Here is a 27,585-nt window from a genome sequence, read left to right as displayed (position 1 = left end):
CATCATTGGCTGTGGCAGTAAAAGCTCCAGCGCTCATAGAATTCCTATGAGTGTCAGAGCTAATATCGCCATGACTGGCAATAAAAAAGCCTGCCTCTGCCCCCCTCTCTCCTCCCTGCTTCCAAAAAGCGAGGGCCATTTTGAGTCCAAAAGGGGTGAAGGAGAGCTGACAAATATGTTCCTACTTTGGGCCATGACACCATTAACGTTTCTCATCATTCATTCCTACCAGAACATCTGGCCTTGATCACATATGCAGAACACAGATCAACCCTATGCAAATACAGGAACACAAATTAAAAATCCTAATACACACAAACGAAACCCTAATGCCAGACTCTGCATGCATGTAGTACAACACCAGTGAAATAGAAATAAATGCATAGACAGCAGATGTAAATGCTCAAAACCAACATAATTTAATTATTAAGGGCTCCTTTTACAAAGGTGCGTTAGGGCCTTAATGCGCGGAATAGCGCATGCTAAAATGCCGCGTGCGCTAGCCGCTACCGCCTCCTCTTGAGTAGGTGGTAGTTTTTTGGCTAGTGCATGCTATAGCACGCGCTAATCCGGTGCATGCACTAAAAACGCTAGCGCAACTTTGTAAAAGGAGCCCTAAGTTGAAAATAAAATCATTTTTCCTACCTTTGTTGTCTGCTGATTTTATTTTTCTACACATGTTTTCCGAGTCTCTGGTTGCACTTCCTACTGTCTGTGCCCTTAACTCTATTTCTAGGGACTTCTTATCGATTTGCTGTTTCTCTCTCCTTCACTTTCTGCCCTAAATCCATCTTTACAATACAATATTCAATAGCACTATTAACTCACGCTTTAGAACCCTATATACCTCTACTCATGTATGTTCAGTATGTATGTATGTTTTTACTGAACGTACATGAGTAGAGCTAAATCCATCTTTAGCATTACCTTTCAATAGTCAACTTTCTTCAATTTTTCTATTTCCTTCTCAATTCTATCTACTATTCCATATCTTCCCTTCCCATCTATCCATGTGCACTAACTCCTCCCTCTCTCTGCCCTTCCCCTCCTCTCCATTCATGTGTACCATATTCCCTCTCATTCTTCTCCCCTATTCCTATCTTTTCTTAAACATTTCTTAAAAATTTTTCCATCTTTCTTCCCTTCCCCACCCCTCCCATCCCTGTGCAGCATCTTCTCTCTCACTATCCCCCCCTCTATTAGTCTGACATTTTTCTCCTCTCCTTCCCCCAATCTGGCCTCCATCACTCTCCCCTCCTTCCCTGGCATATCTCTCTCTCTCTCCTTCGCACCCCCTCCAGTAGTCCATCTCACTCCTTCCTTCTTATGATCTGGTATTTCTCTCCTTCTTCCTCCCTACCCTAGTTATGAGTGTTTGGAATTTTATAAACAATTTAAATTAGTGTGGTAAGACCCAAATGCGCATGAGCAGATTGAATTGTACATGTTGGAGATCGATTTAATGAATTTCAATAATGTTGATTTGCTTAGTTCGAAGAGTTTTTTTTAGGGATTATTTAGCCAGAGTTGATAGATCAAGTTTTTATTACATAGCTATGGTTGCTTGAAGTTTTATAAACAATTTAATTCGGCGCGATATGAACTTACTGCGCATGAGCAAATTGAATCAGTCTTTGCATGTGTGAAGGGCTTTAAAAAAGACGCCAGTAAAGCGGCGCGTTAGCAGAGAAATCTTAGCCCCAAGAAAGAAAGGACGCTAGAGTGGTGAGTCCGTTTTATTTCATTGAACAGCATCAGATTTTAAAGTGTTGTTAAATGAATTTTTAAACAGAGGATAGAACTAATTTGAACTGATTGAAATGTTTAGTAAAATTTCATTTTTATAATGTTTCTTAGGGTCAATTGTTTGGGTGAGACTGAACAAATCCCTTAGTATATGCTGCAGTTGTATCTTACTATGAAGTATTTAGTATCTAGTTAATTGTTTTTAACAACACCACTAAGTTTAACTCATGAATTTTCAAATAACCTAACATTCATTATTGATTAAAACTACAGAGTGCAGAATATAAGGTAGCTGGTAGTTGATTGATTCAGAGAAGGTAAAAATGGATTAATGAACTATGGTTTTATTAGCTAATTGGGTAAGTTTTTATAAGTAATGAATAATTGCTGAACATTTGGTGCTATTTAATTAAGTAATCATGGTATAATATTTTAGTAATGAAATTTAATTAATGGAATATGTAAGTAATTAGAATTTTATGTATTTTTAAAGTTAGTTATACACTTTTCCCTCCGTATTCGTGGTGGATGTGTTCCGGCAATAGGCGTGAATATGAAAAAAACGCGAATAACTTTTTTATATGTTATTTGCGGTTTTGGGAAAGTGACTATTGAAACCGCGAATAACGTATCAATTGTTATTCGCGATTTTTGAGGAAGAAGAGGAAGAGGAGAAAGCATCGGATGCAGGCGTGGAGGGAGCCTGCTCGCTTCCAAGTGCCTGTCTCATTGTGTGGCGAGCCACGAGAAGAGCAGGAGTTAGAGGCTCTGAGTTGGCACTAGGACACAGCTTCTACCAGCTGTCTGGGGTGTCCTCGTCTGCCAGGAAGCACCTGAGAAAATTCTCTTTCCTCTTTCTCCATCACGACGAACAGAGCAGTCTGCTCCCGGGCTTCGGTCAAAAACTCTGCAAACGCTCCCAGGGAGCTCAGCTGCTTGGGGAGTTGCCTTCTTGCCGCGGAACAGCGTTTCGTTTTTATTTTATTATTTTTTTAACAAGTTATTATTTGTGTTTTGAGGTGTTTGGGCTGGTTTTCTCAGTGATTTCATGAATACTGGGAAGAAGCCTTTCTCTCTAGGGATGCTGGGAAGCAGTGTTTTTCTCAGTGTACATTGGGAAACATGGAAGTAGCGAATTTGTGGGAGAAAGCATGAAAGCAGCAATTTTCAGAGTTATATTACAGTAATGGAAAGTGATAAACTTTTTTATCGGTACTGTACAGTAAAAGGAAAAAAACTTTAATGATGATGTTTTTGGGGGGCGGAATCAGTGGCCGAAAAATCGCGAATAATCGAAACCGTAGATATGGAAACCATGAATATGGAGGGAGAAGTGTAGTACATTAATGTATAAGTGTTTTTGATCATGGAATATAACTGCTGATTATTTGGTGCTTAGTGATTAAGTGATTTTAGAAATATTGCTATATTAATCAAACATCAATTTATAATTTATTATAATTGGAAGGTTGTTTGTAAGGTGCTATTTAGTTTAGCTAATTTATGGTAACCATAATGCAAAAATCGTCAGGTGAATCAAGATCTTGAATGGTGGATTCTTGACATGATTGTATTAGGGTGGGAGGGAGGTAATACAGAGCGTAGACCAGGGGTCTCAAAGTCCCTCCTTGAGGGCCGCAATCCAGTCGGATTTTCAGGATTTCCCCAATGAATATGCATGAGATCTATGTGCATGCACTGCTTTCAATGCATATTCATTGGGGAAATCCTGAAAACCCAACTGGATTGCGGCCCTCAAGGAGGGACTTTGAGATCCCTGGCGTAGACTAAACCTGAGGGAGTTAAGATGGACGTTCAGATTGAAAGCTATGGCCCCGGAGGGATTGAATGAAACATCCGACTGGATGGCTCAAGTGGATTTCTAGCTGTTCAGTTTCCTGGAGTTTAGTGAATAGTCTGTCAAGGGTGAGATACTGAGTAGGAGTGATGGATAGCAGAATTAGTTGGTTACATATATAAAATTTAAATCAAATTAAATTAATTAATAAGTAGCTAAAAAATCAAATAATTAAAAAAATAAGTAATTTGGTTGCGATGTATTTTCATGGATTCTCCAGATGTGACATCATAAGGAGGGAGGAAGTATATAGTTCAGGAGTTAGAATGCCGCGGCCATTTTTAGAGAGCTGACGGCTATAGGAGTGAGATAAAATACTGTAGGTAAGTGAGGAGCCTGTTTTAAGTTTGTTCTTGAATGGGGCACCAAATGTTGTTTTAATGGTAGCATGGTGTTACTTTTGTCTTTTCAGTTCCCCGTGCCTTGACAAAGAAAACAAAACGCATTGGTGAAGGGGATTAATACTAACAGCTGAAAAGCTAAGTAGTGAAATTAAATCATACTACTAACAAGATTTAATGAATTAAGTTATAGATGAATTAATGAAAATATTTATGAAAGTTAATAAGAATATGAATCAAAGATCCAAGATGGCCGCGAGCAGATGAGAGTGAGAGAGACGCCGCCAGAGACTCCAAGTAACAACGATTACTCACAGCTTTATCGATGCCGAAAAGGAGAGGGAAAGGTGCTTCTGGAGCCTCGAGGCGCCCGGAGACTCCTCTTCAGATGTCCATGGAGGATTTCTTGCGGCGTCTAAACCAAGAGGCAGCAGCTGCATCGGGGAGTCGCCCGCTGGAATCGCCGGGAAGGAGTGAGGTCGCGGCAAGCTTCCCTGGGCTAGAGTCCACTCTGAGCCCCGACGCCAGAACCCCGCCCCCTCAGCCGCAGCGTGCTAGCTCTCCACGGGAGAGTAGTCAGTCCGAGGAGGCAGACTTCGTCTCCCGGGAGGCTGAAATGGGCGTAGCACCGGAGGAAGAGGAGACTGCGGTGAGAACAACGAGGGAACATGAAATAGAACAAGGCTCCCAGAGGGAGAAGACTGTCATTGCTGTGGAAGCTGGGACAATGCAAGCAAGTATATTTTCTGTTCCTAAACCCATGAATGTTACCCTAGACTCTATTTGGGACTTGGTAATTACTCTGGGACAAACATTGTCACCACAAATTAAAGCACTAGAAGATAAATTCCTAGAACAAAGAAATGAAATAAATGGACTTAAACAGGAAAATACATTGATGAAAACTAATGTGGAAAAAATAGATAAAAAGATAAGTGAAGTAAATCAAGTTCAAACGACACTGATTAAAGACAATATCAATCTTAGGAGAAAGGTGGAAATGATGGAAAATAATATGCGGTTGAATAATCTTAGATTTTTGAACTTCCCAAAGATTCCTTCTTTATCAGCAAAAGAAGTTTTGAAAAAGTACTTTTGTGAAGTTCTTAATGTTCCTAATGATGCCTTTCCTCCCTTTTCCAAAATATATTATTTGCCAACATCAAAAAATTCGGAAGAACAGCGTCTACCAGAACAACAAGGTCAGGGTGAACAAATGGACATAACATTATTATTGGAATCTTCAATGAGGGAGGTAGCTATTCCAGCTACCCTATTGGCTACGGTGGTTTTATCACCAGATAAAAATTGGATACTACAGCTTTATTTTAAGAATAGACATAAAGAATTTCTTGGATGTAAAGTTCAAATATTTCCGGATGTGACAAGGGAATCCCAGAAACGAAGGAAGGAATTTTTGCTTCTTAAGCCTGGGGTTGCGGCAATGGGAGCATCATTTCTTTTACGATATCCTTGTAAATGCATTGTAAAGTATAAATCTTGCAATTATATTTTCTTTGAACCTTCGCAGCTGACAGGATTTCTCTCCAGGAGGGGCCTTGAAGGGGATCAAGAAAATCTCAATGCATAAATTTACTCTTGGTCCATTCTCATCTGACCGCCTAATTTGTAATTTGAATTTCTCTTTTTCCTTTAAATAGTTTCTCACTCAGGAACATCTTGGATCTCAAATTTTGGGACTTTAATTTTGATTGAGTAAATAGTAATTTTGTTATATAAATGTTACTTCATTTGTTTTATGTTATGTTGACTTAATCATATTCTGTACAAGAAGTTTATTCTTGATAATATATTCAAAATAAATAAAGAATTAAAGATAAAAAAAAAAGAATATGAATCAATAAGAATATGAAAGCAATAATTAAATGAAGTGCATGTAGAGGGAAGAATGAAGAATTAACCCTGCTGAACATAATAGTTCAGAGGGAAATTTGACATCCCATTGGCACTTAAATAGACAAGTCGCTCTGTTGCCAACGGTTGTCCCTGAGCAAACCTGCCTGGGCGCCCTTTATTCTTATCCCTGTAGTAGAGGAGCCCCTTAACAGATTAGCCATGGACATTGTAGGCCCCTTGGAAAGGACCCCTTTTCATTTTTGTGGTCATGGGCTTTTCCATTGCATAAGGTATCATCCAAGGCACTTATGAAGGAGTTAATGGGTTTATTCTGTACCATAGGCTTCCCCAGAGAGGTGCTATCGGATCAGAGTAGTAATTTTCTATCCAGGGAGATTGAAGGATTTTGGAAGGACTTAAGGGTGAGACATATTAGATCGTCCACCTACCATCCTCAGGCGAATGGCCTGGTGGAACACTTCAATTAGTCACTAAAGCATACTGTATGTTAAAAAAAGGTTTAGAAGGTGATATGAAAAACTGGGATCTATTTATCCCCTTCGTTCTGTTTGCTGTCAGGGAAAAAGTCTAGGATTCTTTGGGGTCAGTCCCTTTGAAATGATGTATGGGCAAGCTCCCAGAGGGCTCCTGGACCTAGTTAAGGAGGGTTGGGAACCTCCTGAAGAGACCGGTAGTAATGTACTATCCTATCTTGCCCAAATGAGACAGAGACTGTCTCAGGTTGCTAAGTTGGGCAAGGAAAACCTAGAGTGGGCCCAAAAGAAACAGAAGGTATACTACGACAGGAAAGCTAAGGAGCGCCAGTTTCTAGTAGGGATAGAGTATTAATATTTGTGCCTTAGATCTCCACAAGTTTCTGGCACATTGGAAGGGTTTTTTGCAACAATAGTGGAAAGAATAGAACCTGTGAACTATCGAATTCTGAAGGATGAGAATATCAGCTGCAAACTTATCATGTGAATCTTCTGAAGTCATGGAAAGACAGAGAAGCGTTGGCTTTAGTGGCACATAGGTGCCAAGAGGATGATTTAGGGCCCTAGATAGTTGATTTGAGCTGGAAGGAGGGTGTGAATGTAGGCATAGAGCTTTCAGCAGCACAGACACAACAGGTGCAGGCTCTAGTAAATAAATTTTCTGATGCATTTTCACCCATCCCAAGGTGTACAAGGGAAGTTACTCACAATATTATAACCACTCCAGGCAAGATAGTTGCCTGTCAGAGGAGAAGATGTTGGTAAATGAATTAGTGCAGAAAATGTTAGCATTAGGGGTGATAGAACCCTCTCAGAGCCCCTGGTGCAGCTCGATAGTCATTGTTCCAAAGGTCGAGGGGTCCCTGCGTTTCTGCATTGATTTTCGTCAAGTAAATGAAGTCTCTCAGTTTGATGGCTTTTCTGATACCTCGTGTGGACGAGTTATTGGATCGACTTGGCCAGGCTCAGTTTCTTACCACCACTGACCTGATCAAGGGGTATTGACAAATTCCACTAACTGCCAACGCTAAACTCAAAACAGCATTTAGTACACCCTGTGGGCTCTATAAATTCACCTGCATGCATTTCGGACTTCATGGGGCAGATGCTACTTGACAAAGGGCAGTAAATGAGGTCCTAAGGGGGACATCATGCCTATGCGGAGGCATATCTAGATGGCATCATCATATACTCTTCCTCCTGGTCCCTGCATCTTGAACATGTAACGACAGTGCTAGACTCCCTTAGGAAAGTTGGTTTCACCATAAACCCCAAGAAATGTTTCCTAGACAGAGGGAGGTAAAATACCTGGGTTACACGGTGGGTAGGGATCAGATCAAGCCCTTAGTGTACAAGGTACGGTGCATCAAGGACTACCCGCAACCAGCCTCTAAGAAACAGTTGCGAGGTTTACTTGGGCTTATTGGCTATTGTAGAAGGTTCATCCTGAATTTTGCCACTAGGGCGACCTCCCTTATGGACTTGCTAAAAAAAGATGCCCCAGACACCTTGCAATGGGGGTCAGTGGGTTTAGGAGCCTTCTAGTAACTAAAGGGAAGTCTCTGTAGGCAACCGGTCTTGCAGCTATTGATTTCAGCAAGCCACTAATCTTGCAAACCGAAGCTTCTGGCTGTGGATTGGGGGCTATACTTAGCCAAGAGAAACAGGGAATTGAGCACCCAATTCTGTACTTAAGCCGGAAGTTGCATCCAAATGAAAAGAATTATGCAGTGGTGGAGTTAGAGTGCCTGGCAGCTAAATTGGCCATGCAGACACTAGAGCATTACCTAGAGGAACGCGAGTTCACTCTGGTCACTGACCATGCGGCCCTCAAATGGCTTGGTACCATGAGGAATAATAATGCTCACCTTATTCATTGGTACCTAGCCCTGCAAGCTTTCAGATTTACTGAGATTCATCGCCCGGGGTGCTTAAATTCCAATGTTGATATTCTCTCACGCATCCCTGAGAACACTCCAAAAGCTCATGCTACGGAAAGTAGCCATTCTTTTAGTGTGGGGAAATGTAACAGTCAGACTCCATGCCTGCCATGGTCCCTGTTAAAGCTGGCAGAAAGGGTGAGAGGAAGTCAAAAAACGGTATTCCCAAGGACAACTCACAATTGCAGACAGAACAGCCTGTTGACTGGTCAGACCCACAACGGAAGGATATGGAAACCCTTCCCAGTAACTGCACTCTTTTAAACCTACCTAGAAATATAGGTTTTAAATCTAGTCCTGCTTATAGGAAGTCAGGCATTCTCCCTAATAGCCACCGGGGGAGCCCAAGAGAGCCCCAGGCTAGAGCAAGCAGGTTAGGGCATGGCTCCACTTCTGAAAAGCCTGCAGAGAGGACTAGACTGTTGGAGAGGTTAGGGAAGAGGAATAAGCTTCTCCTCGAGAAGCATCTTGCCAGCCAAAGCCAGGGTAATCAGCCAGACCAGATGAAGTAGAGGAGGCATGCTCCTCTACGGAGTTTACAGCTCCAGCCCCAGCCCCAGCCCCAGAGGAGCAAATGGAGATCCAGGAAATGCTAATCCCCCCCGAGCTGTTTCAAGAGCCATAACCGATGGATATAGGTTTGGCTACCAGGCATTCCTGAATGCAGAGCCTTGAGTGTTTGTTTTTGAGCTGACTAACTTTGGGACATGATACCTTGTTTTTGAAGACTGTGTTTCATTTTTGGCTGCAAATGTGCAAAGTTTATTTTGGCTGTAAATGTGCAAAATTTATTTTTGGTGCTTTGCTTTTTGTTGACTGAACTGAGCTGAGGACATTGAATTTAAACCCTAGTTGTTTGTGTTTGGACTTTGTGCAGGGGTTGGGCACTAGGTAGTGCCTAGTAGAGAAACTGTGGGGTGTTTTTTCTTCTGGCTTTTCACTTAAGAGCTCAAGCCAGGGAGAAGCTGAAGTTTGCCAATAACTGTTGGGGAGAAGTTTGCTGACATCCTGAGAGGGTTTTTTTTGGAAAGCAATTTATGTAGCTTTAAAAGCAAACTTGTGGCAAACTCCCTGCCCACAGCTTTACTTACTAGCAGCTGGAGGCTTCTACACTGTTGGCTGGAATAAAGGTTTGAAGCTGGATTTACCTGTAACCTGCATTAGGCAGGCTAGGGAAAGAACTTTGCAAAAGAAACTGTGTATAAGAAAAGTAGAGGGGGTTTTTTTGAGCAGGAAAATCCTGAAAGCCTCACAGGAGTTTTCTCTGGTGTTTATTTTTGATGATCCTGAATTTATTGAAGGGCTCAGGCCTATAATGACTATTAAAACCTTAATAAAAGTCTTCTTGAAAACCAGGGTTTTGTGTTTTACTTTATTTCTGTCCCTGCAGGGCTGACTCCATCCTGAGTAGCTCGCCCATGCCAGTAGTTTTTCCTGTGACCCTGTGACCACTTGGGGCACTTTTGACCATTCTGAGTGACCCCAGTGGTTACATAGGTCATGCAGTAAGATATGTGTGGCCAAAGTATACTCTAAAGCAGTATTTCTTAACCTAGGGGGCATGCGGGCTGACCGCCTCCCAGGATTTCTCCCTGCCTGCTGAAGCCACCGCCAATTCTGCTCCCTCCCCCAGTCTGCCACATCCACCCCCCGTTCTGCCACTGCCCCCTCCACCGCACCCACCCTACAGTACAATTCAATCATCCCCTGCTGCTGCCGCCGCCGCAACTCCAGGAAAAGAAGGGCCAGGAGCCGGGGGGGAAGGCTTGTGGGCCTGGCCTTTCCTTGCCCGGAGTTGCAGCGGCGGCAGCAGCAGCAAGGGATGATTGAATGGAGCTGCCATGTGGTGGTGGGAGTGGATGTGGCGGACGGGGGAAGAATCGGCGACAGCTTCAGGTGGGGGGGGGCAGACAAGCTTCGGTGTAGGTCGAGTTCAGGGGAGGGGGAGAGAGGGAGGAAGGGAGTAGGACAAAGGCTGGAAGGAGGAGGGGGCACAAACTCGGGACAAAGAATAAAGGGAGGGGGCATGAACATGGGACACAAGGGAGAGAGGAATGGGGCACTAACTTGGGACATAGGAGGGAGGGAATAGAAAGGGACAATTGTTGGGCCTGAGTGTGTGAGTGAGGGAAAGAGATGGTGCACGTAGGGAAAGTAAGAGGAAAATTGGGCATGAAAAAGAGAGAGAGGAGTGAGGTAGAGATGCATGGGGATTAGAAGGATGAGAGGGAGAAATGTTGGATATGGTGGTGGAGAGGGGACAGAGGGATAGATTGAAGGGGATGCAAGGGTGAGGAATGTTGGGCATCGCTTTGAAATATGATTAAGCGATTAATCAAAATAATTATTAAACTTGAAACTTGATAGTGATGGAGGGAGATATGTGGCATGGTATTGGAGAGGGGTGATAGAAGGAGAAATGGGCATGAGGCTGGTGGGCAGTGGTGAAAAATGCTGCACATGATCTGGGGGATAAAGTTGGACTCCTGGAGGGACAGAGAGAGATGCTGGTTGGGGAATGGAATGAGGTCTGGAGGAGAAACATGCAGGAGGCAGAAATAAATATTAGATGCACAGTCTGAAGGGAGTGCAACCAGAGACTCATGAAATCAACAGACAACAAAGGTAGGAAAAATGATTTTATTTTCAATTTAGTGATCAAAATGTGTCCGTTTTGAGAATTTATATCTGCTGTCTATATTTTGCACAATATTTGTCTATTTACTATAATTGTTACTGAGGTGACATTGCATATTTTAAAATCATCTGCCTTGACCTCTTTAAAAAAAAACCAAATATAAATAATAATTAACATTTTCTCTGTGTATAGTGTGCTTTGTGTTTTTTTTAATTTTGTGGTTACCATTATGTATTCATAAGATTATATTGTGTGTATATGAAAAATGGATGGAAGAAATTGCATGTCTTTGGCAATGGTCCATGTACGTGTCAGCTTTTCTGTGAAGCTGAGAAGTTCAATGCATTAGGTTCTGGAACAATTGCTTGCTTGATGTTTGTTTTCTATTTTGTATGTCAATAGTACACTGCTTTGGTTTAAAGTGGTATATACATTTTTAAATTAAAAAAATACCTGCAGTAGCAACATATGGGCTTAGAAGGACAGCCCAAGAGAGAGAGTGAGTATGGTACAGATGTCAGACATTTCATTGAAAAAGACTTTTATGTAGATGATGACTTGAAATCCTTGCCCAGAGCCAGAGAGGCAATTGATCTGCTAAAAAGAACACAAATAATGTTAGCAGAAGCTAATCTCAGTCCAGAAGTGATGGCAGCATTTCCTCCAGAGGATCATGCCAAAGACCTAAAAGATCTAGATCTTAGAGTAGACATCTCTCCTCTACAGAGAAGTCTTGGGACTTAAAGTCTGCATTGGGACTTAAAGAAATACATTTTTACATTTCAAATGGCAACTTAAAAAAAGCCATATACAAGCAGAGGTGTCTTATCAACAGTTAATAGTCTGTAAGTTCCACTGGGGTTTGTGGCTCCAGTCACCATTCAAGGGAGAACCCTATTAAGAAAGCTGTCTCAAAACACTGAGTGTGATATTCCATTGCCACAAAAAATGCTACAACAGTGGGAGAGATGGCAAGATTCCTTAAAGACTCTTGAATAATTGCATATCCCACATACTTATGTTTCCATAGCACTTAGTACAGACTGTCAAAAAGAAATTTGCATCTTCTAAGATGATTCGGAGAAGGCCATAGCAGCAGTGGCTTACTTGAAAACATCAGATTTAAATGGAGTTCCCCAGGTGGGATTCATTTTTGGAAAAGCCATGTTGTCGCCACAGCCAAGTCATACCATTCCACGTATGCAATTTTGTGGAGCAGTACTAGCCGCTCCACATAATTGCAGATCCGAACCGCAGCTACAGACAAGGGGGTGCTCGGAGGACCCGTTCCGGGATTTTGAATTTACCACGAGCAACGTCTACCACGAGCTATCGAAGCTAAAAGTGAACAAAGCCATGGGACCGGATAATCTACACCCCAGAGTACTTCTGGAATTGAGAGATGTCCTGGCAGAGCCGTTAGCCACGCTTTTCAATCTTTCCCTAAACAAGGGAAAAGTCTCATTGGACTGGAAAACTGCTAACGCCATTCCGCTCCACAAAAAGGGATGCAGGTCAGAGGCTGAAAATTACAGACCGGTGAGTCTCACATCAATAGTATGTAAACTTATGGAAACGTTGATTAAAAACAGATTGGATATGATTCTGGATGATGAAAGACTGAGGGATCCCCATCAGCATGGATTTACGAAGGGAAGGTCTTGTCAATCCAATCTGATAAGCTTCTTTGACTGGTAACGAAAAAAACTGGATGGGGGAGAGTCCCTGGATATCATGTATTTAGACTTCAGTAAGGCTTTTGATAGTGTCCCACATCATAGGTTATTAAACAAGATGAATACAATGGGACTAGAAGAAACATTGACTGCACGGGTTAAAGACTGGCTTAGTGGTAGACTTCAAAGGGTGGTGGTAAATGGTACTCCCTCAGAAATGTTGGAATTGACCAGTGGAGTGCCGCAGTGCTCGGTCTTGGGTCCGATACTATTTAATAACTTTGTTAGGGATTTGCCTCAGGGACTTCGAGATAAAATTACATTATTTGCCGATGACGCTAAGCTATGCAAAGTTGTGAGCAGCGCAACCGAGCCCGACAGCGCAACCATGCCCAACACTATGAGGCAGGACCTACGTTTACTGGAACAATGGTCTAATACTTGGCAACTGAATTTTAATGCCAAAAAGTGTAAGGTTATGCACCTTGGTAGAGGTAACCCCTGCAGAACATACACCCTGAATGGTGAAAACTTAACAAGAACTGTCGCAGAACGGGTGTAATCATTAGTGAAGATATGAAAACTGCCAATCAGGTGGAGAAAGCTTCAGCCAAGGCTAAACAAATGCTGAGTTGTATCCGAAGAAGTTTTATCAGCCGAAAGCCTGAAGTTATAATGCCGTTGTACAGGTCCATGGTGAGACCTCATCTGGAATACTGTGTTCAGTTTTGGAGGCCACATTATCAAAAGGATGTGAAGAGAATGGAGTCGGTTCAGCGAATGGCCACCAAGATGGTCTCAGGACTTAAGGATCTAAGCAGGCTGCAGTTATATTCTCTCGAACGCAGAGAGAGGGGAGACATGATAGAGACATTCAAATATCTCATGGGCCGTATTGAGGTGGAGGAAGATATCTTTTTCCTTATGGGTCCCACGGCAACAAGAGGGCATCCGCTCAAACTCAAGGGTGAGAGATTTCATGGTGACATCAGAAAATACTTCTTCACGGAAAGGGTGGTTGATCGATGGAATGGTCTTCCACGTCAGGTAGTTGAGGCCAGTAACGCGCTCAACTTCAAGGGACGATGGGATAAACATGTGGGTTCGCTCCGGGGAAATGCTTAGAAGGAGGGTTCTTGTTGAGGGAGGGTTCTTTGAGTGGGCAGACTTGGGCCAACGGCCCTTTTCTGCCGTCATACTCTATGTTTCTATGTAGAAATAGCAGATATAATACTAAAAGAACCTGACAGTCAAGTGAGCGCAGTAAAGTTGTCCTGGGCTATATCCATAACCAAACCAGGAGATTTTACGTGTACTTCAACAAAAGAGTTGAACGAATAAGAAAGTATTTGATAGGTGTTTAATCAAATTTTTTAATAAAATTGGAAACTTGGCAACAAACCAGAATCCAGCCGATTGGGCAACCAGAGCTGTGCCACCAACCCAGCTAATAGAAGCTACCTGGCTAACAGGGCCAGAATTTCTCCTGAAACCTGGCCATCCAATGACAACTGAAGAGAACCCTTTTGAGCTTATATACCCTGAATTTGATGTAGAGATTTGTCCAGACAAGACTGTTCTTGCCACAAGGATTGCAACTGAAAGCAACTTAGGAGCTCAATGGTTTTCTCATTTTTCAAGCTGGTCATCACTTAGAAGGGCCATAGCACGCTTGATCCACATTGCAACTTCAACCCATCAGTTAGCTGATGCAAAACTGTCAAGTGTCGTCAGAGACAGAACTTCAGCTAACCAAGAGCAACTTAGTATCTCCCGAGAACCAAGGAACAGCGAAGACCTTCATCCGACCAGTCACAGAAGTGATCTTCCTGCATTGTGAAGGAGCCCGAGATGAGGATAAGATGGACCGTTGTCCATCCCAGAGACTCAAAGATTCTCTCTTTTTCTTTCTTTTATGTTGTTTGTTTGTCTGTGTTGTCAGTCTCTTGTTACAGCTCCTGCCAGAGTTCATCCACGAATCAGAGATGACAAAACCAGCCAGAAGTTATCAAGTCAAGCTTCAATGACTTATGGACTTTGACAGGACTGTGTGGTTTTATTAAGTTTAAACAGTAATAGTGGTATCTACTGATACCAGGCAGGGAATGTTCTATCTTCATTTTATGTGGGCATTTACTCAGATTCTTGTATAAGAACTAGTATGTGTGTGCTCTGTGGATTTAAATTCCCAGAGGGCTTTGCTTCTCCTAGAGAGCTAGGTTGCAGCCATAGAGCTTATGCCTGCCCCCATTCTTGTTCAGTCTGAGAGAGAATAGTTGCTATATTTGTGGACTTCATGGCTGTATGAGTGCCTGAGTCTGACATTGTTTCCCCATCAGGTTTTCACCTTTATTTCTAACACTCTAAAATAGCTTATTTTTATATCTAAGTCTAGAGAACAGTGTTATTTCCATAAGGTGTGGACACACTCCCAGCTTCCTTTTTGGACAGGGAAAGCTGGTAGAGTGAGAAGATTCTGTGATAGAGTTGAACTGCTTTGAAGTAATCAATTGTGAATGTCTATTCTTTACTTCATGTTATTAAAGAAAGTTATTCAAGAAATACAGCTCTAAGATTACAGAAGTAAGGGTTAACTGAATAGAAGTCTCTTACAATTGCCAATATAACTCAGAGGAGTCCTTGCTTTCAATATAAAGCCTGAGGAAACTTTAGAGTGAGGAAATCTACAAAGACTGTACAGTAAAGCTGTAGCTGTATAGTGAGCTATACTAAGTACAATTATATTTAAAGGTACTGAAAACAGGTGCAAATGTGTACTTCACCTTCAGGTTTACCTGGCGCATTCTCATATGAACTGAGCTTACCGTACATGCATTAGGCATGTTCCTCCCCTTTAACTTCCCAATGCTCAATGCTAACAGTGCACATATAATTTCCATGCCATTAGTGTTGAGCAATGGGAAGTTATTTTGCTGTGTTGTTCCGGTGGTATTTCCTGGCTCTGTTCCATATAACACTAAAGTTTGAGTTTTGGCTTGCAACTGCTTGGGGTTTATTTTGATAGCCTGTATGTTTTTTTGTTGGTGTTGCTGTTCTGGACTCTTGTACAGTATAAATAATGCAAAGCACAACTACCGTATTTTCGCGGATATAACGCGCGCGTTATACGCGATTTTACCTACCGCGCATACCCCTCGCGCGTTATATGCCTGAGCGCGGTATAGAAAAGTTTTTAAACATAGTTCCCACCCCGCCCGACGCCCGATTCAACCCCCCAGCAGGACTGCTCGCACCCCCACCCCGAACGACCGCTCGCACGCGCTCCCACCCGCACCCGCATCCACGATCGGAGCAAGAGGGAGCCCAAGCCCTCTTGCCCGGCCGACTCCCCGACGTCCGATACATCCCCCCCCCCCCGAAGGACCGCCGACTTCCCGACAATATCGGGCCAGGAGGGAGCCCAAACCCTCCTGGCCACGGCGACCCCCTACCCCCACCCCGCACTACATTACGGGCAGGAGGGATCCCAGGCCCTCCTGCCCTCGACGCAAACCCCCCTCCCTCCAACGACCGCCCCCCCCCAAGAACCTCCGACCGCCCCCCCAGCCGACCCGCGACCCCCCTGGCCGACCCCCACGACCCCCCCACCCCCCTTCCCCGTACCTTTGGAAGTTGGCCGGACAGACGGGAGCCAAACCCGCCTGTCCGGCAGGCAGCCAACGAAGGAATGAGGCCGGATTGGCCCATCCGTCCTAAAGCTCCGCCTACTGGTGGGGCCTAAGGCGCGTGGGCCAATCAGAATAGGCCCTGGAGCCTTAGGTCCCACCTGGGGGCGCGGCCTGAGACACATGGTCGGGTTTGGCCCATGTGCCTCAGGCCGCGCCCCCAGGTGGGACCTAAGGCTCCAGGGCCTATTCTGATTGGCCCACGCGCCTTAGGCCCCACCAGTAGGCGGAGCTTTAGGACGGATGGGCCAATCCGGCCTCATTCCTTCGTTGGCTGCCTGCCGGACAGGCGGGTTTGGCTCCCGTCTGTCCGGCCAACTTCCAAAGGTACGGGGAAGGGGGGTGGGGGGGTCGTGGGGGTCGGCCAGGGGGGTCGCGGGTCGGCTGGGGGACGGGCGGAGGTTCTTGGGGGGGGGCGGTCGTTGGGGGGGGGGGGGGGTTTGCGTCGAGGGCAGGAGGGCCTGGGATCCCTCCTGCCCGTAATGTAGTGCGGGGTGGGGTTAGGGGGTCGCCGTGTCCAGGAGGGTTTGGGCTCCCTCCTGGCCCGATATTGTTGGGGAGTCGGCGGTCCTTCGGGGTGAGGGTGCGAGTGGTCCTGCCGGGGGGGGGGAATGTATCGGACGTCGGGGGGGGGCATCAGGCTTTCAGGATGGGGACAGACCTTCAAGGGGGGACAGGACTTCAAGGGGGGACAGTGCACGGAAAGTCAGGGGGGGTGAACGGAGAGTCAGGACAGCGCACGGAAAGTCAGGGCAGTGCACGGAAGTCAGGGGGGGTGAACGGAGAGTCGGGACAGCGCACGGAAAGTCAGGACGGGCGAAAGGAGCGTCGGGCATCATGCGCGTTATATGCCTGAGCGCGGTATAGAAAAGTTTTGGTACATATCATCGTGATTTCTGCGCGCTATACCCCTGTGCGCGTTTTACACAGGTGCGCGTTATATCCGCGAAAATACGGTACATGGTATTTTTCATGAAGGCATAGAGTTAATTTTCTAAGTTTTATTTCTGGAATAAGATAACATTAATAGTATTTAACTTGGGGCAGTAAAGAAAGATGCCACTAGTAAACAAAAAGTTCCCATACTACCTTTCTTGCATAGGTGGAAGCTGGATCCAGCTGTTAAATCTTGGATCATACCGACTGACAAAGTTTGTACTGTGCTTCCCTGTGAAAATTAAATACAAATAATAATAAATAATATACATCTCTAGTGCTTACAATATAAATTTCTTTTTTTTAATTTTAGATTTTTATTAATTTCCATTTTTCATGATCAACAAAATCATTCATTTTAAACAGTTACAAATGAAAAACATCAATAAAAAATTAAATCATTGGAAATTTTCTCCCACTATAACATAGGATGAGCTTAAAAGAAAAATCGGTATATTTGTAATTATTAAGTCATATTAGGAAAACAGAAAGATGAACCTGAATCACACCTGGGCCACTTATTATGAGCCTTCCTCTTGCAAGTTAAGCGGGTTACCAGTAACAATCACCTTTTTAGCTGAAATAAATCTTGACAATTGTGAGGATTCAAAAAATACATATCTAGTTCCCTGATAGTTAACTAGACATTTACAAGGAAATCTAAGGACAAATGTTACCCCCAATTTTAGAACCTGAGGACGCAAAATCAAAAATTGTTTCTTCTTTTGGGTCACTCTAGATCAGTGGTCTCAAACTCGCAGCCCGGGGGCCACATGCGGCCCACCAGGTACTATTTTGAGGCCCTCGGTATGTTTATAATAATCACAAAAGTAAAATAAAACAGTTTCTTGATCATAAGAACATAAGATTTACCACCGCTGGGTCAGACCAGTGGTCCATCGTGCCCAGGAGTCCGCTCACGCGGTGGCCCTTAGGTCAAAGACCAGTGCCCTATTTGAGTCTAACCTTACTTGCGTATGTTCTGTTCCAATAGGAACTTATCCAACCTTGTCTCGAATCCCTGAAGGGTGCTTTCCCCTATAACAGCCTCCAGGAGAGCGTTCCAGACCTCCACCACTCTCTGGGTGAAGAAGAACTTCCTTACGTTTGTACGCAATCTTTTCCCTTCTAACTTTAGCAAGTGCCCTCTCGTTCTCTTCACCTTGGAGAGGGTGAACAATCTCTCTGTCTCTACTAAGGCAATTCCCTTCAATATCTTGATATCTTGTGTCTTTAGCTATAAATTACAATATTATTATTAAGACTTAGCCAAAAGGAAAGATTTATAAACTATAGAGTTTGACCTCCTGCAAAATTGTCATTAATTTTATTTTTTTTGAGGCCCTCCAAGTACCTACAAATACAAAATGTGGCCCTGCAAAGGGTTAGAGTTTGAGACCACTGCTCTGGATACATCTGAATACATTCTAATCTTACATTTCATAAATTCTTTATCTTTGAATTTGAAAAATATTTTCAACAACCACTCCCTATCAGATTCTAATGCTAATTGAACAAAAAGTGTAGCCATTAATATCTGATCTTTCTAAGATATTAGTCAAATCTAACATATCTAAAGTCTCTACAGCAGGAGCCTGTTGTTCTTCAGCTATTTTCTTCTTTCCTGTTGGAAGATAGTAAATTCTCGATACCGGTGGATAAGAAGTTTGTGGTATTTTCAGAACCTCTGTGAGATACCTTTTAAACATGTCAAGTGGTGAAGCAGTAATCAATTTAGGAAAAGTAATTAACCTCAAATTTTGTCGACTTGACGCATTCTCCAGCATCTCAAGTTTGAAATTAATATTTCCATTGTCTTTCATTAATAGCTGATTTTGCACTGTCAAAGTATCTAGCTTTTGTCTTTGGTGTAAAGATTCTGTTTCCATTTTGCCCACTCTTTGGTGTAATTGTGTAGTCTCCAAAAGCAGTCCAGAGCTATATGTAGTTAAATTCTGCATCTGAGTCCCCAATGAGGATTGCAGTTCAGAAATAGCTTCCCAAATTGAATTCAGGTCTATAACTAAGGGCTTTTTTAGGGGAACTATTGCAAAAGGTTTAATTTGCACAGTACCTGTGGAATGCTGCTCTAGAGATTGACTCTGCAGGTCCCCAGCCAAACCCACAATCTCACGCGGTGCCAGTTGTGTTCCTGCAGCAGCTAAAAAACACTGAACAGCCTAATCTTCCCCTTCTTCGCTGCCATCCGAATTTGTCGCCTCACTTGCAGCACTCGATGACGAAACACAGGCGTGGATGCGCCGGTGTGCTACGCTCCTCCAGGGAGAAGCTGACCACCTCAAAGGAAGCTCTAGAGTTCCTCGACGAACTCCCGCCTCCAGCCAAGGACTTCTCCTCCAGTACTCTGCCTGGGTGCCGCTCAACGAAATGATCCATCGGACCAGGTAAAGTTGCTCCTGACCCGGGTTCCGAAGGATAAACCCGGGTCTTCGATTTTCGTTTCACCATCGGTAATTCTCCATTGATCTGACGGCGTTTCACCGAGCTCCTTCAGGATGCCATCTTAGTTAGGCTCCTCCTCCTTCCCCCACAATATAAATTTCTATAATCAAAATTTCTATAATTAAGATAAATGTACAAACAAGTATAGACAAATACAAGATTTCGTACTTTTCAACGTCATTTATAGACTCTTGTGCTGAGGCTTGGAAATTATTTGGAGAATAACACAGCACTGTCATTAGTAAAACCTAGTATTTGAAATTTGTTTTTATCATTTTTTTATTGAAAAGCACTTAGGTGGTAGTTAAAAACCATTCCATCCATAGGCACAGCAACTCTTGCCTGTGGTCTGATTGGGAACATACATGGAGGTAATGCAGTTGGTGTAACCTGACATTGTACTCTAAAACTATCTTAATGTGATTATGGGTAATGGCATTATGACTCTGGGTAATGCCCATTCTAGACAGCAACCCAAAAAATGGAGGAAGCCTGGGAAAACTGGTAAAGACCATCTTGTTAGTCAGGGGAGGGGACTCAGGTGCTGAGCCAATCAGAGCCTTAGGCCCCTGCCTAATGCATCCCAGTATCATTGTGGGAAGGGTCAGGAGTATGGGGTGAGCGGGTGATTGAGGCAGGAGGAAGTGGGCATCTCTCCTGCTGACAATCTTCGTGGGGTGTGGGGATCGGGAGTCTTGGGGGGGGGGGCTGGGTTTCTGAGGCAGAAGGAAGTGGGAATCTCTCCTGCTTATTTTCTTGGGAGGGTCGGGAGGACAGTGGGTCTGTGGCTGAGGCAAGATGGGCTCGCATAAAACGTGCCTTTAACACAGTGTATATGGCAGACCTGTAAGTAACACAGTTGAGGACAAAATGTACTATATTTCTATTCAATGTAACTGCTTTTTAATGTCAATTAAACAAGAATATCAACTCCGCAAAACTTCCAAAATACTTTAAGACAATAAACTAAACTGATAGTAACAAAGTTACCAGCATGTCTAGTTCTGTCAGTAATTTGGGGTCATTAGAAGTTGGCGCTAGATTTTGTGCTCATTTAAATGACCTCATTTAAATACTAATGAGCTCGTCTGCATAGTAAAGTCAGAGGCAGCAACGAACGCACAGAAAAGCCTGCGGTGAGCCATTATATGCATCGGTTAGTAAATTCTGGTTTAGCGATGATCGTTAAATGCATGATGACTTTAGTGGATCCGGGCCTAAGTTCTAGGACATCATTAACCTTGGCTTCAAGAGATTGTGAGTTGATTCAACTTCTGAGAATGGACATGTAGGGTGCTTCTGAAATGAGATATCTCTCCTACCATATTTGCCACAAAGAAAGGGAGGAATTGAGGGTTTGCCTACTTTAGGCTTTTGCAGTTTCTGTATACTAGTGCTGCCCAATTCAGGGAAACATTTTTCGATTCGATTTTCCTGCTCAATTGGGTGTTTTCTCAAACATCCTAGAGGGTTTATTTTGTAACATCTTCACCCACCCCACCCCCTTTGCTCTTTCCTACCCACGCTGGCACTGTGGTGTAAACAAAATAAACAAACAAAATAAACAAAAGACTTTTCCTCTCTCTGTTAGGTCCTAGCTCACATTCGCTGTCTTAACACCAGCTCTGGCAGGATGCACATTACAAATCTGACATATTATAATCAGAAAACAGAAAATAAATTTTTTTTTCTACCTTTTGTTGTCTGGTCATTATTCAAATCATGTTGGTCCCAGGCTCTAGTTTCTGTTTGTCTTCTGTTAACTCGCTTGCCAGGGTCTCCTGCCCATTTGACGTTTTCTTGTTTTTCCATGCTCATCATCCATCTTCCATCTCTGTCCTCCCCTTCTGTTTCCCTTACCATCCCCTGGAGGTCTGGCATCTCTCCATTTTTTTTGTTTCCATCCACACATTCCAACATTTCTCTAATGACCACTCCCCCCATACAGTATTCTATCCCCCTCCCTCCACACCATCCCTTGGGTTCAACTTCTCTCCTTTTCTTTTCCCTCCCTCCCTCCATTCCATGGTCCATCATCTCTCCCTTGCTTCTGTTTTAAGACCTATTATTTCTTCCTCTTTACCTCCACCCCCTGCAGTCCGGCATTTGCCCCTCTCTCTGGATCCCCTCCCTCTGTGTACTTCTAATAGCTACACCAGGAGCCCTCCCGAAGGCTGGCATGTTTCCCCCCTTCTCTCCCCTGTCGTCCAGCTTCTCCCTGGCCTCCTGGTCTGACTTTCAAAACTAATTACGGCCTGCAGAGGATTGTCGGTGATGTAGCGATTCTAGCAGGCTGTCATTTGTCTCCGCTGCACATTCCCTCTGCTGTGGTCCATCCCGGTCCAAAACAGGACGTGATGTCAAAGAAGGGGTGGGATTGCAGCAGAGGGAACATGCAGCGGAGGCCGATGGCAGCCTGCTAAAATCGCTACAAGTTAAGACCAGGAGGCCAGGGGGAAGCCGGACAACAGTGGGGAGAAGGGGAAAACATGCCAGCCTTCGGGGAACCCCCCTAAAGCCACAGAGCCGAGGGTACCCAAAGCACTGGTGTCTATGCAGCACTTCTCGACTGACACCCCCACCGTGGCCTCTGACGTCGGGCCTCCTAAAGCAGGAGTAGCAGCGGCAGTAGATAGAAACATGATGGCAGATAAAGGCCAAATGGCCCATCTGCAGTAACCATTATCTTTCTCTCTCTGAGAGATCCCATGTGCCTATCCCAGGCCATTTTCAATTCAGACACAGTCTTTGTCTCTTCTGGGAGATTGTTCCATGCATCTACCACCCTTTCTGTAAAAAAGTATTTCCTTAGATTACTCCGGAACCTATCACCTCTTAACTTCATCCTATGCCCTCTCATTGCAGAGTTTCCTTTCAAATGAAAGAGACTCGACTCATGCGCATTTACATTATGTAGGTATTTCAACTTCTCTATCATATCGCCCCTCTCCCTCCTTTCCTCCAAAGTATACAGATTGAGATCTTTAAATCTGTCCCCATACGCCTAATGACCAGGACTAGCCTTCCTCTGGACCGACTCCATCCTTTTTATATCTTTTTGAAGGTGCAGCCTCCAGAACTGTATACAATATTCTAAATGAGGTCTCACCAAAGTTTTATACAGGGGCATCAATACCTCCTTTTTTCTACTGGTCATACCTCTCCCTATCCAACCTTGCATCATTCTAGTTTTTGCCATCACCTTTTCAACATGTTTGGCCACCTTACGATCATCACATACAATCATACCCAAGCTCCGCTCTTCTATCATGCACATAAGTTGTTCACCCTCTAAACTGTACTGTTCCCTCAGGTTTTTGCAGCCCAAATGCATGATGTTGCATTTCTTAGCATTGAATTTTAGCAGACTCTGGAAAGCTGGAACACTCTTCCGGAGTCTGTCATAGGGGAAAATACCCTCCAGGGATTCAAGACTAAGTTAGAAAGTTCCTGGTGAACAAGAGCATACGCTGGTAGGGCTAGTCTCAGTTAGAGCGCTGGTCTTTGACCAGAGGGCCGCCGCATGAGCGGACTGCTGGGCATGATGGACCACTGATCTGACCCAGCAGCGACAATTCTTATGTTCCTTCCCAAGAGTACCTTACGTCAAATCCTAAATTTGCCAATGCTAAGCCCAATTTTTAAATCCAGCAGGTGGCAGTGTTTCATATTTTCTCCGTATGACTTCTAAATAACTTCTCACCTATTTGACCTTTCCAGGCACAAATCATGTCAGTATAGGCCTGCATCCTGATCTATAGAAATGCTTTATCTTCTTGGTTCTCTGTACAAGAACAGGTTTCCTGTTCTTCTGGGAAACCCTATACCCAGCCCTTTCCATTTCCGAATATCTGCCTACCTTACAATGGGATCTTATTAATCTCTGTCAGTTCTTAACATAAGCTTTTCCTTTGTCAACATGTCTTTTCTCCTTTCTAACTCTGGACTATAAACTTTAATATTTTCATTTAGTCTGATTCTATAGCCAATTTAAAATAACCTTTTACAGATAGTTCCACAAAATTCACCTGTCTCATTTATCCCAAATAATTTCAAAGTTAATCTCCATGTATCACCTTGCATGCTTTTATTTTTCAGTTTTAATTATTAATAGCAGCTGGGTACGCCCATGATATCTACATATATTCAATAGGATGCTCTCATCTCCTCCACTTCCAGGACAGCATACCGGTTCTTCAGTTCAAGGGCGAGGGGAGTCACAGTACCAATCTTGCAGTGTTCCGTAATCTGAGTCCAGTTGCCTTCCCTCAGCATAGCCTCTTCTTCCCCACTACTGGAAATCTTTGACGCCTCATGAACCATTTCATCAATGTACCTCTTATTCTCACGGATGCCAGCAAGCAAGAGGCAGTGTTTAGGACAGGCTTTTTGCTGCCAGAGTGCTGCTGCTCCTGCTTTAGGAGGCCCAAAGGTATGCAGGGAGAAGTGTTGGTCAGTGAATTAGAAAGCCCAATCTGTTAAAGAAAACAAACTGATTCATCAATGTGAATCGATTTGAATCGGGCAGCACTACTGCACACCTAGCCTTTGAAGCCCCTGTTCTCTTCTGGAAGTAGTTGGTTATGCGGCCCTTCAAATCCCTGAACCTGAAAGAAGATACATTAGCATCATTCTTGTATGTTATTTGAATGTTTTGATTTGTGCTTATTACATGCTTCATAAGTATTATGGGGCTCATAATCGAAACAAAAAAACGTCTAAAAACCGGCATAAATCAGCACTTGGATGATCTAAAAGACAAGTCGTCCAAGTGCCGATAATCGAACCGGGTTTTAGACGTATTTAAAAATGACCTAGGCCTTCACAGTGCTGCTGATAGACCAGAGCGAAAAGGAGCATGCCAAGAGGAGTGTTGAGGACGGGATTTGGGCGGGATGTAGGCCGTCCTAGACTTAGTCGTACTGCATGTATAACCTAAAGTTTTACAACACTGCCTAGATGGAACCTGGACATTGTAACTTTAAGCCATCTAAAACCAGATGACCAGATAAGCACTGCAGACACAAAGTACAGACCCCCACATACTGCCCCAGTGATCACTGACCCCACCCCCACAAAAATCGTAATAACTTTACATATCTGCCTCCAGAACATCAGCACCTGGCAGCCTGGCATAAGAAAGCCTAGTAGAGTTCAAGTTCAAGTTCAAGTTCACTTTATTTTTGATGAATCGCCTATTTAAAACATTCTAAGCGATGTACATTTAAAAACAGATTATAAGAGAACATTCAATCATATTAGTAAAACATTAAAAACAACAAAACAAATATTTGTTAAATAATTAAATAATACATTAAAAACAAACATGAAAAAGGGGGGAAAGGGGGGAAAAGTTACATATTTTTCTAATGGTGAAGGAAAAAAAACATATATTAGGAAAAAACATAAAGTAGGGATAAAAAATAAAAAAGAGAAGAAATTATTCATTAAAAGCATCATTAAATAAAAAAGTTTTTAAGAGTTTTTTATAAGAGATAATATCTCTATCCTTTCTAATAAAAAGAGGCAGAGTGTTCCAGAGTTGGGGAGCTAAAACAGAGAACATATCGTTTCTCCTTGTTCCCACAATTTTGAGTGAAGGGACCATAAGTAACTCTTGTTGTGATGAGCGAAGGGTTCGATTAGAATGATAAGGGATAATCATTCTAGATATAAATTGAGGGGTGTTATATAGTAGAACCTTAAAGACTAGAAATGCTATTTTAAAAGTTATTCGATGATTAATGGGTAGCCAGTGTGATTTAATAAGAAGGGGTGTTACATGGTCATATTTTTTTGCTTTGTGTATAAGTTTTATGGCCGTATTTTGGATTATTTGGAGTCTTTTCTTTTCTTTTTGGGAAATATTGTATAACAAAGAATTACAATAATCTAATTTGGAAATGATCATAGAGTGGACAAGAATGTTAACAGATTTTGGTTCTAAGAAGGATGAAATGGATCTTATCAGACGTAATTTATAAAAACAGGATTTAACCGTTTGACTTATGTGATCATGAAAAGATAGATTCGTATCAATTATAACTCCTAAAATTTAGAGCTGCACAGAGGTGGCTTAAGTGGTCTTGGGGGTGGATTAGTGAACCATGGAGAGGAGGACCCAGGCCCATAAGCCACTCTAATCACTGCATTCATGGTGAAAAATGTGCACCACCCCAAAAAACCCCTAACCCTTCTGTACTGCCATATAAGTGGCACCTGCAGCCATAAGGGCTATTGGGGTGGTAGATAGATGGGTCTAGTAGATTCTGGGGGTGTTTTGGGGGGGCTCACCATGACCTATAAGGGAGCTGTAGTGAGATGTTTATTTGGGACTTTTTTTGTGAAATTTACAGCAGTGCCCTGTAAGGTACCCCATTACTCTGAGTATCCAGTCCATCACTTTTCTGGCCCCTCCCGCGCCCAAAAGGTCTTTTTCTAGGCGTTTTTGATTTGGACAAATTTATGGACGAAAATGGGGTATAAAGATGGACGACTTAGCAGTCTGGATGATCAGATGGCTGGACGTACAGTTAGACGATTTTCAAAAAAAAAAAAAAGTTGGACGTATTTTTCGAAAATGGACCTTTTCCCATGTCCGACTTTGGGCGACTTAAGCCAAACGGACTTAGACGTTTCTTTTGATTATGCCTCTCCAAGTCTTCCCTTTAGTATGTAGTATATCTTTCTTATTTGAATTTCAGTGCTGTTATAAGTATATTTTTGAAATTGTTTCATGGTAGTCCTATTATTAAGTTATAGTTTAATAATTTTAACTTTACCTCATTCATTGCATTTATGTTTATATTTGGTCTTTTTACTACTGTTAACAAAATTTTAAGTTTTAAGTTGAATTATACTTGCTGTTCACTGCCTTGGGTAAAATCTTTTCATAAAGGTGGTTAACAAATCTCAATAAACAAATAAATTTAAAGCATTCTTGAAGTCAGAGTGCTTATTTTGGGGACTGTGTAAAGGGATGGACAAGAAAGGGTATCTTACACCCACGCTCTACCGGGATTAGCTCGGCCCCAGCCTGCTCAACATCTAGAACCTGTTTTTTGTGTTGTCACCTGGTCTGGGCCCATAGCAATGAGCTAGTCGGTGCCCAGGACAAATTTGAATGGGACCAGGGTTTACTCCTGGTGGAATTATGTGCAAAAAAATGCAAAATTCTGCACAAAAAATGTGCAAATTCTGTAAGTTTATGTTGCAAAATTTAAACAATATTTTTGCTAATTATTATCTAGAATTTCTCTCCTCATCCCCTCAGTGATTCTGTGCACAAAAAGTAAATTCTGTGATGCTGGGGAATTCTGCATTGTGATGGTATGTAGAATTCTGCCAGGAGTAAGGATTACACCTTGGCAGCAGAAATCCGTGCAGAAATTACACCCTAAATGGTGAAACCTTAGCTAGGATCACAGCAGAGCGCGATTTAGGAGTAATCATTAGTGAAGACCTGAAAGCTGCCAATCAAATGGAGAAGGCTTCATCCAAGGCTAGATAAATGTTGAGATGTATCCGTAGAAGTTTTGTCAGCCGGAAGCCCGAGGTCATAATGCCATTGTACAGAACCATGGTGAGACCTCATCTGGAATACTGTGTGCAATTCTGGAGGCCACACTACTGTAAAGATGTACTGAGAGTCGAGTCGGTTCAGCGTATGGCCACCAGGATGGTCTCAGGGCTCAAGGATCTCTCATACGAAGAGAGGCTGAATAAATTACGGCTGTACTCTCTCGAGGAACGTAGGGAGAGGGGAGACATGATTGAGACGTTTAAGTATATTACCGGTCGTATCGAGGAGGAAGATGATATTTTCTTTCTTAAAGGACCCTCGACCACAAGGGGGCATCCGCTAAAAATCAGGGGCTGGAAATTTCATGGTGACTTCAGGAAGTATTTCTTCACCGAAAGAATGGTTGATCATTGGAATAGACTTCCTGT

At 43.1% G+C, this 27,585-nt stretch overlaps 1 protein-coding gene across 2 annotated transcripts in view; it reads right to left on the bottom strand.

Annotated features, from left to right (window-relative positions):
* The window catches only part of KLHL14 (kelch like family member 14), a 241,383-nt gene that overhangs the window by 44,052 nt on the left and 169,746 nt on the right, over positions 1 to 27,585 (bottom strand). For both annotated transcript variants that reach the window (XR_004538464.1, XM_033934959.1), the window contains exon 5: positions 17,326 to 17,404. Coding sequence is in view for 1 of the 2 variants with exons in the window: in XM_033934959.1 (XP_033790850.1) it covers positions 17,326 to 17,404 (79 nt within the window). In the remaining variant the exon portion in view is untranslated. The remainder of the gene's footprint in view (positions 1 to 17,325; positions 17,405 to 27,585) is intronic.

Source organism: Geotrypetes seraphini, chromosome 2, assembly GCF_902459505.1.
Source record: "Geotrypetes seraphini chromosome 2, aGeoSer1.1, whole genome shotgun sequence".
NCBI lineage: Eukaryota > Metazoa > Chordata > Amphibia > Gymnophiona > Dermophiidae > Geotrypetes > Geotrypetes seraphini.
The sequence above is the reverse complement of the archived record's forward strand: the minus strand, read 5'-3'. Positions and strand labels throughout refer to the sequence as shown.